The following is a 10230-nucleotide window of genomic DNA, read 5'->3' on the forward strand; positions in this document are numbered from 1 at the left end:
TACCACACATCTTAATATACAATTTACTGAGAATGTCACCATAATGTTCAGAGAGGAATAGGACTTCACTTTTTTTAAATTTACTTTATTCAGGCAAAGAATGATAAAACAAGTCAGATGAAGTACAAATCAATCGTTCAAAAAATAAATAAACTGTTAAACATTGTTAATTTTCCACCTGATAACCCCAGATTTCACAACCTTCTAAGTTTAGTACAAAGTAATGTACTCCATATTTGGAATATAATTAACATCAATTGTGTTTCTTAAGCTTCTAACCACTCGTTTTCAAATGTTTAACTCACACTTTAATAAATAAACAACCTTTATCCTCCATACGTTAGTCGACATCCCTGGTCAGTCCTAAAGAGGAAGACAACGATGAGTACAAACTCAATACATTACGTTAAATATGAGATTGTACTCATTTCTGTGAGTCCAGAGACTGTAAAAGCAGAACTCCAGTGACATAGACAGAAATGAGACGTGTCTTTTGCATGGTGTCTGACTGAGACCACCACGAGGTGGTTCAGAATTCGTCCATGCTACAATCCACCGTGAACATCAACTCACCAGCTCGAGAATTCTTGCGAAGCCATTTTCAACTGTTGAAACAAAAAGAAGGTTCAAGCAATGGTCGTGATTCAAAACATGGAATTGATGTGATAACTTGTGGATAAGATGTTTTCACCCTGACGTGTACAGTCAACATCATAGCTAACTGAGAAGTATGGTCAGAGTGAAGATGCTAATGTAGCATGGTGTCTGACTGCGTTTACTACAGCTAGTAAAACAGAATTCGTCCATGCGCTGTTTCATTCAACAGAACTCAATTCACTCCATTTAGTTGGCGTACACATTATTTTGCTAGTATACAAATGGTTCAATATAATACAAAACTAAAAAAGAAAAAATTCAAACGTCATTTACTCACATGCATCTCTTCGCACCGCGTGTCCTGCTTACTCTTCTTTTAACTGTCGATGGCGTCATCAAGAGTCTACAAGACACAGTAGTGCACCCTACCGGCAAGGAGTAGTATTGACTTTATGAACTATATCATTAGCACACAAATTAATAATAATTTAACATTATGTTTTGTAAGTTCAGACATTTGAAATTGAATGTTTTTTGGTATCAGTAATTAGACAGGTATAACCAACGAAATATACAGCAGTTTAGAATAATCTGTTCAGACAGACATTCTTTTCAGGTCCTCCACAGTAAAATTATCTATCGATTGATTAAAATAAATTACTTTTTAGGTTGAAAATAATAAATCTGAGATACGCTAAAATGCACTTCTTTTTTCAGTTTTCAGTGTCACCACATTCAATAATAAAATTACAAAAAAATAACCAATTATTAGATTTTTTTTATTTTATACTTTTTTTTAATCCATATGGAGATCTCCGGTTATTAGGTTATTAACCCCTTGAAAAGGGTAACGATACAAATATTTAATTTAAAACACATTATAGTAAGACAAACATTACAATAGTTAAATAATAAATCAATAATTAATTAGAAATAATAAAATCCATATATAATGATTTAGAGTCCCAATTAAACAATATAATTTTTGCTGTCACTACTCTTATTTTCCCAATGTAGGAAAAATATATGTAAATCAATTGATCAAAATTTACCAAGTTGCTTACCGAATGTTTTTTATCTTATTTCTTAATCAAAAATAATTCAAAAAAAAAAAAAAAAGATTTTTACAACGCCATGTGTGACGTAACTGGGCGGAGCTTCACCGGCTTGTCCCTGATTGGTCAGTAGCGACGGAAGTCTTCCGCTCGGCTGATTCTGCTGCTGCTGCTGCAGAAGTCTTCATCCACCGTGCCTTACCTCCAGCTCTGCCACCATCAGTAAGTTTTTAACCACCAGAAACACATTTAAATCAATTTCCTTTATGCTCTTTGTCTTTTCAAAGCTTCTGACATTGTTCAGCAGCTCTGGCATCTTCGTATACGTCCGCTTTTCGAAGAGAATGTTGACCTCTGCCTTCTTTGCAACACTAAAGTTCAATATTTGTTCGTGTTATATCGACGTCTGTTTGCTAACATCCACCCGCTCATGTTTGCTCGGTTGAATGCAGCAAACGGTCGCTCGCTTCTCTCGTTTATTGTTCCACTTCTGCTCGCTCCATTGAAGAGTGCACGGGTGACGCAATAGGTGCAGATGATGTCCACCACCGGCGCCAGTTATGTATTGTTTAGGCAGCTTTATATAACACTGCCAACAACACCGCATGTTTCCAGTCAATAGACGTGTTTTCTGCATGGTTGACCATGAATTATTATCACAATGGAACATCAGAGGACTTTGTTCTGATGCTCAGTGATTTCATTCCTCTGTCCACACACACACTAAACTGTTCTCTTCTCTCTCCAGCACCATGACAACACTTCAACAGACTAAAGAAGTCTTCAGGAGAGCTGATGCCGTTTGTTTCGACGTGGACAGCACGGTCATCAAAGAGGAGGGCATCGATGAACTCGCCAAGTTCTGCGGTGTTGGAGACGCCGTGACTGAAATGTAGGTTCATGTCGTGACCATGACAATCTGACACATCCGGCTGGGATGTTGACATAGCTGCCATCTCTTGTGTTTCGCCGCAGGACTCGTAAAGCCATGGGAGGCTCGGTGACTTTTAAAGCGGCTTTGACTGAACGACTCTCCATAATTCGCTGCTCGAGGGAACAAGTGAACAAACTGATCACTGACCACCCACCTCAGCTGACACCAGGCATCACGTGGGTCCATTCATTCCCTATTTAACATGTTTAACATGAAGATATTCTTTTACACGTTCATGTTTGGTGTTCCTTTAGTGAACTTGTGGAGCGTCTTCACCAGCGAAACATCCAGGTTTTCCTCATATCAGGAGGCTTCCGCTCCATCGTTGAACACGTGGCCACGCAACTTGACATTCCTCTGCATCACGTCTACGCCAACAGACTCAAGTTTCACTTTAATGGTAATTAGAAGTCCTCATGACCCAACATGCTATTGGTCATCTATCGGTCAGAGCAATGCAGCACGTTAAGGAAACTGACGCTACTTCATCTTCCGTTAATGGCTACATACACCATCTCCTATATATTGACCGCTCATAAAATTTATGTTGCAAAAAGTAGTTAAATGGCTTACAAAATAACTGGAAAATGAACACTCTTAATGGCGTTTATAAATAATGTAATCTCTTGTGGTATTGCCAGTCGTAACCTTGTTAATAGTGTAGACAAAACTTTCTATTTATCATCTCAAATGTCCCCACTGAGGGACGAATAAAGGAATATCTTATCCAAGTTTCAGCTGATTAGATTTCTCTGGGTACAGTGACGGACTCTTATAAGATACTAGGAAATGCTCGCAATGATTGGTTTAAAAAAAGAATATATAATAGATCATTTTGAATTTTTATGCGTTTCATGTGTTCTTACCCAAAAGAAATGACAAAAGGAGCTCATATTCAGTAAATATTTTGATATATTATTTAAGTTATTTTTTTAACCCCAACAACACATTTACATTTTTATGTTGTATGGCTGGATGGATGGCTAGATAGATGGATAAACTTTATTAATCCCGCTGGAGATGTCCTTCAGGAAATTTGGTACATCTGTGTTTAGCAAAGTATTGTTCAGCCTAGTGATAAGAAATTTTAAAGGTTTAAAATAAAATGGAAACACCCATATTTTTTTTAGCATAACCTATCTTGTGTCAAAGTTTAAATGACATTTTTGTGTTTTTAGGAGAGTACGCAGGTTTTGACGAGAGTCAGCCGACAGCTGAGAGCGGTGGGAAAGGAAAGGTCATCAACATGTTGAAGCAGCAGTACGGCTTTGAGACGGTGGTGATGATCGGAGACGGGGCGACTGATCTCGAGGCATGTCCTCCTGCTGTAAGTTTAAATATTGGTTTAATTTTGGGCCACCTTGACAACATAACACTTTAACATTAACACTGTGTTTCCTCAGAGTGCTTTCATTGGCTTCGGTGGCAACGTGGTGAGGCATCAGGTGAAGGAGAAGTCTGCGTGGTATGTCACAAGTTTCGGTGAGCTGCTAGAGGAACTGGAGAAGATCTAGACCAACTTTTTTTTTAAATATTTGCACCCGATGGTGTGTATTTCTAAGGACACAGGTTCTCATAGATTTTATATAATAATGTTTACATGAGTGAGCCGATTTCATGTCTACGTTGCTGAGAGCAGCTTTTTTTTTATTTTGAATAAAATACACTATGTTGATCAAATAGTTTTTAGTAGCAGATCCCAGATCAGATTTTAGTATTTAAGATAACATCATTCTAGCTTGATGAAGCATGTGCAATGATTGATTTGAAAGTTTGGGTGTTGTTCTGTTTAGAACATTAAACTCGAGACAAAACATCCCAGAATGTTGCTTGAGTAATTTTTAATGATCTGTGAACGCGTTTCCTTTCACAACATGATCGGTGTATTACACAGCAGCGTCCAGGAGTGTCACACACTAAACAAATGAGGGGTAATTCAGCTTCGAGCCGTCATATTGACTGTGTAACAAGTACAGCTCACAAAACCTTTCCAATCCAAATTCAGTTCAAATAAATATGATTTGAATATGTAACAACATGCAACTGCTCTTTCTGTAACCGTTCAGAGACGCGTCATGAAGAAATGGCACTGGACTTTAGACACAATAATGATCAGTTATAAGTCATTTGTCCATAGTTAAGTTTCACAACTGAAACGTAAAGAGTTTTCTTTGCATCAATACACCGGAGTGTTTCTTACACATAAACGCAGAGACCATATTATAGGAGTGAGAAAGTTGATGGAGTTGACAGTTGAAACCGTCAGCAACGCTCTGGAGGAAGTTACTCTCGAAATGGCGCCTCCAAGTGGTCGCTTCACTCATTTCAGCGGGGAGGCTTTGGTCGGGATCATGATCCTTGAGTCCATGTGCTGGATAAGAGGGACTGCAGGAGCGAATGAAAAATCAGAAATGTGTGCTTGGATATCAGTTTTAAATGGATGAAAAGGCACTGACCTGTGTAATAGACCACCTCTTGCCAGCCCTCCTCCTGCCAGGCACCGTTCCTTGTTTCTTCTCTGGACTGAAGATCCTTGTATGCTGCAAGAGAATTCACACCAGTCAATCTTTTTTAGTCTAACGTCTCCACCGTAAATGATGCGATGTTGGAAGCTGAAAGCGATTTCTGTTAATAGTCCTGCGATTGCATGAATCATCGTCTCACCCCAGAGGTGATGGACCATGTAGAGGTCTCCAATCTGTGAGAAAAACCCTCCCACGGCTTCTCTGTTCTGCTGGCGGATGCCGATGGCTCTGGCCCTGCAGACGGTTACAACATATGTCACTACAGGATCACATGAATTAAAATAAAGACACAGTCAGATGTGAACTGTTGATGTGCTGCAGCAAAGAGTTCTTCTCATAATGATGTGACCCGGAACACGTCCCACACCTTCAGATGCCTTAACTATCTTTATGAAAGGATGCAAAGGTTCTACTCTAAGCCTCACCTGGATGAACTAGGTGCTGATCGTATCATTCCAGGAGATGTGAGGGAAGGATGGTCGAACTTTCAAAAGTTGTACTAATTAAAATGTTCACCTGGGACGAAATTCGCATATGCATTGCACCGAAGTGTATTCTAATGCTGCACAGCTCTATGTTCCTAGAGTTCACCAACTGCCATTTTTAAAGTTAATCAAAGTTCTAGTTATTGTACTATAGTTTATGAAAATGAGTTCTGCACCTTCTCAAACGAAAAGTGTTTGATTTGTATTTCCGTTTGGACATTTTTGACTTCTTTAAAAACGTGACACAGTCCCAACACTACTAGCTGCCTGATGTTGCAATCGCGGTGTTTCAACACAAGGGGGAGCCAAGACTTTTTAGTGTATTATCTTAAGAAACTTTAAGCTTTACAAGAATTCAGAAAACGATTGTTTAGCTAGTAAGCAGTCCCATGTCTCACTTGCCTCAACTTTTTCTTTATATATTGAAGGAACTATCAAAAAAGAGTCTCGTTATGGTGATGAGACACTAGTCATTGTGCAACTATTGAAAAATGTCTTGTGTTGCCTTACCAGTAATTACCCCACTCGATCATGGTTCCTGGCTGGAGCAAAGAAAACACAACATTATTAAGTGAAATAAAACATGCAAACACAAGAACATCCTTCTGGTGAGGACTGATGTCACACTTGCCGCCTCTTTCCAGAGTCAACAGGCTAAACAAACGACAGTGTTGTTCTCTGAAGATGATGACAACAAACTCCCTGCTGTTCAATAAATCAAATCTTCATGTGGAAGGATGATTCAATAACTATTACTGCAGGGCCCCGAGAGTAGGGCTACATTTAAAACGATGAGAGAGGGAATATGTCACGTTAACTCCTGTAATGTAACATTTTTGTTGTACCTCAGTATTGTTCATCACTCTCGACACTTTTTCAAACCTGAAATAAACCCAGGAAACATGACTCATCTAGATGGAATATAGTGAAACACAGTTACTCTATCAATGTGTTGCAGTGAACCGCCACATAGAAGTGAGGGAGAAATTCAGATACATTTGAAAGTGAAGAATACCAAAAAAAAAAGCATGTTAATTTGAAGTCTAGATATTTTCAAAAGATAAACTAAGCTTTAATATCTAGTCACCTAATTTATTATATATATATATATTTTCCGAGGGCAAAAAGGACATCATGGACGTCATTTTATTCCCAATAACCACTGTTACTTCTACTTGTACTGTGTGACGCGTTTAGATATTTAACTGGACACTATCGTACATTTACTTAATTTAATGTTTCAAAAGTTAATTTGGCAGCTGCTGCTATTCCTGCCATTTCATTTTCCCTGAAATGAGCATAATGTTGCAAAATCAACTACAAGATCCTTAACTATGTCCACTAGTTAAAAGATTAAACAAATTAAGTGTGTTGGTGCTGGAAGACAAAACTATAAAGATCCTGCCATAGAAAGTATTTTATTTTTTACATTGCATCAATGTTTACTTTGTTTCTAATAGATAGAGTAAGAAATTATTATTTCACTAACCATGTTAAACCAAGATACCCATGCTAAGCTAAACGCTAAGTAAAAAATAGAGGCAGATCAAGAGAGCAATTGTGAAAGACTGGATTAAATGATGTGTTGTAGATAATTGTTGAACAGGAAACAACAGATTTAGTATGTGTTGTTGGTCGAAATTCCTATCCTGAAGAGTTTCGCAGAGTTAATTAGTAAATAGGAAACATTTGAGAACGTGTGAGACTCACCCTGAGTTGGTATGACCTGAGCTCATAGATATTGGGGCCCTCCCTGGGCACCGGCTCGTTCCAGAAACTGAACTCCAGCAGGAGCTGGTTCCTACGAGAGAGCAGCATCTTGCCTCTCTCCTTTCTGTACTCTGTGAACTCCTGCCAGGAGAAAACGCTTATCAGTAACTTGGATGACTCTTAACACTGAAGGGACAAGCTTTACCTTGTTCTGCTTGAGCTTGTTCATCACCTCGGTCAGAGCGGGGTATCCCCCTCTGTAACGCCACAGATGAACTGCAAAAACAACGGCACATTGTTCCACAGTCAGAACAACATCACAGTCAGAATCTGGCCAATTTAGTTCCAGGCAGGATGATCTAATGACAAGATGTTGGTCTCATAAGTCGAGGAATAACAATCCTCCCTGGGTGGGAGTTTTGGATGAATCAGAGCAGAGATTAGTCCAAATATATGACTTGGTTCTCTTTCTCTTATTCTTTACAATTTAAAAAAAACTTAAATAATTATCTAATATGTGTTTGTTGTCTTTACGCTCCAAAAAACATACTTAGTATATTTCCAGTCATAGTCCTTTAGAGTAATCCAAAAGCTATTAATAAAGTTAAGATTACTGAATTAAAAAGTGCATTTGGAAAACTGAATTTTAAATTGTTTTCATTGTCATCACATTCTTTAATTTGTCCATACACCATTATGTGAAATTTTATCTACCTCCAAGTAAATGTTTCAATGGGATTTTACTGGTCCAACATGGATGTGGATTATTTACTCATGAACATTTTTTAAACTGTATTTGGATCTTAGACATGTTTGCAGGGAAACCTTTTTCCAATTTATCTTTTATATATCATGTTCTTAAACCTTAAAGTATTTTTAGTCATAGTGTACAGCATTAATGACAGTTTATGAATTGACATCTACATTTTTCCCGGGGCAGTTGGATGACTCGCATCAGTTGGATGATGCATGCATCAATGTAAATAATCCTACCAGCCTGGTCCTGTTCTCCATACCAGGTATTCCAGGTTCCCACCAGCTCACAGGGGTAGTACTTATCCGCATGGATGGATGGAAGAACTTCCTCACTGTGGTAGAATAAATACAAATAAGCGCAGTAAAACCAGTTCAGGGTAATGTTGAATAAGGATGTCATTTAAATCTTCTGTCGCTCTCAAAGTCATTTAGTCATAATCATGTATTCTGGTCACATGTTTGAAGTACTATACAAGTCTCCTCCCAGAACCGTCAGACATCTTGAGTATGAACGTAGTGCAGGACCAGACCAGGCTTGACTGTCAATCAACTCACAGGAATAGACCTCGCCAAACCATTCATACTGGCGTAAACAAAACCCAGACAACACACAACAGAATGCAACACCTACCACAGTTTGTTGTATGAATCCAGGCACTCTGGCTTCACATTATGAACTGAAATACAAAATGAAGACACGTTGGTTCTGGTACTTTTTAGCTAATGTCCCGACTCTTAAGGTCAACTTACACTGAATCTTGTAGAGGTTACTTTCCTCATTTTTGGTCAGCAGGGTTGAGTGTGCATCTTTTCTGGGATCTACTTTCCTCACAAACAGAGATTTGAACCAGCTGTCTTCTCTGTTCCTGTGGCTCGATGTTGCTAATCCTCTGTAAATCATGTCAAGAAAAACACAATCCAATAAATACATGCAGGAAAACACCTTATTGTTTAATAAATATGACCAAATGCTGTCATATATATATATGAACAATGCAATAAATGTGTGTGTTTTTTTTTAAACGAGAAACTGTATTAAAAGTAACATTTATTTTACAGGAAAAGCAGTAAGAATCTAAAGCTGTAGTTTTAGTATCCCATTAGTAATAACATCTTAATTTGTAATTTCTTTTTTTAAAGTGACTCTTCTACCTTTCTTTTAACATGCTCAAACCTTCGATTATTCAGGTTTGTGAGTGCAGTGGAATTGTAGTTATTTCATCGTTTCTATAATGTGTTTTAGTGCTATTCTTCTGGAATGCACGTGCAAGTGTGTACATATTGATGAATAATAACACTGTGATAAAAAATTACATCATTTTATGTTGTATATACGTTGAAATAATAAACAATAGTCAGTGAGATGAGGAGACTTTAACTGACCTTGAGAGATTTCTCTGTTATGACAACATAAATAAATCGACTGTCGTTTCTTTTCATTGGCAAACACAACTCACCTAAATGCCCCGTTTTAAAAAATGTAAATACAAATGTGTGTTTATGATGTGGTGTTGCAAAGCTAAAAAGGCCAGCAGTTAGCATAAACAGCAGCTAGCATGTCCGGACCCAGTGCAGAACCAGAGACTCCGTAAACTCCATAAACAATAGTAACAATCGTACATGTTAATGCATCGCGTTTACGAACTGACCTGCTGCACAACAACAGCTGTCCAATGGGGCATGCTCCGGTTCTGGCCCGGTTCAGACCTCCGCTCAGTTTCTGAAGGACTCCAGTCGCCATCTTCAACACACACAAGCAGTTACACGACCCAACCACCAGGAGGAGCTGCAGCGCCGCTCTCGAGTGAGCTCCACAGTTCAGTAAGTAAGAGAATGTCATTTTGATTTAAAATGTAGTTCACGGAAATGATCTTGCTATAAAAAATATGGTTAAATGAAAACCTTATTTGGGTGCACATGCAGAGGTGAATTCATTGATGTAATTACTTTTATTGGAATATTTGACAGCAATTTAGTTAAAAAGAACAGACTTACCTATTTTCGTTTAAAATAGTTCTTTGCGTAAAATTACACTTCCTATAAGTCAGTAGAAGAAAACACATTGCCTCATAAATATTAGCTCAGCAACATTCCACAGTGACAAGCAGGCGGCTTATTTATGCTTCGCTGCAGAGATAAAACACTTAAATTGCTCATCCTTACAGGTG

The 10230-nt window shown here is 38.2% G+C and overlaps 2 protein-coding genes and 2 non-coding genes across 4 annotated transcripts; 1 reads left to right on the forward strand and 3 right to left on the reverse strand.

Moving 5' to 3' along the window:
• Window positions 1-416: 416 nt before the first annotated feature.
• On the reverse strand, window positions 417-546 carry LOC148075720 (small nucleolar RNA SNORA15). The gene has a single exon (XR_015712052.1). It is a non-coding gene; the product is annotated as a small nucleolar RNA SNORA15 (small nucleolar RNA).
• A 133-nt stretch (window positions 547-679) lies between these two features.
• On the reverse strand, window positions 680-809 carry LOC148075721 (small nucleolar RNA SNORA15). The gene has a single exon (XR_015712051.1). It is a non-coding gene; the product is annotated as a small nucleolar RNA SNORA15 (small nucleolar RNA).
• A 1002-nt stretch (window positions 810-1811) lies between these two features.
• psph (phosphoserine phosphatase) lies at window positions 1812-4991 on the forward strand. Its single transcript, XM_087795717.1, has 6 exons — window positions 1812-1874; window positions 2401-2544; window positions 2628-2762; window positions 2841-2986; window positions 3765-3913; window positions 3990-4991. Exons 2-6 carry the CDS (start codon window positions 2405-2407, stop codon window positions 4098-4100), a joined length of 681 nt encoding a protein of 226 aa, XP_087651843.1. The 5' UTR covers window positions 1812-1874; window positions 2401-2404; the 3' UTR covers window positions 4101-4991.
• Window positions 4411-9825, reverse strand: nipsnap2 (nipsnap homolog 2). Its single transcript, XM_087795716.1, has 10 exons — window positions 9712-9825; window positions 8813-8952; window positions 8694-8739; window positions 8300-8394; window positions 7512-7582; window positions 7307-7447; window positions 6107-6138; window positions 5251-5345; window positions 5043-5126; window positions 4411-4971 (listed from the first exon to the last, which is right to left on the reverse strand). The coding sequence occupies exons 1-10, from the start codon at window positions 9801-9803 to the stop codon at window positions 4907-4909; spliced, it is 861 nt and encodes a 286-aa protein (XP_087651842.1). The 5' UTR covers window positions 9804-9825; the 3' UTR covers window positions 4411-4906.
• Between the last annotated feature and the right edge of the window lie 405 nt (window positions 9826-10230).

Source organism: Callionymus lyra, chromosome 7 (assembly GCF_982586985.1).
Source record: "Callionymus lyra chromosome 7, fCalLyr1.hap1.1, whole genome shotgun sequence".
Taxonomy (NCBI): Eukaryota; Metazoa; Chordata; class Actinopteri; order Syngnathiformes; family Callionymidae; genus Callionymus; species Callionymus lyra.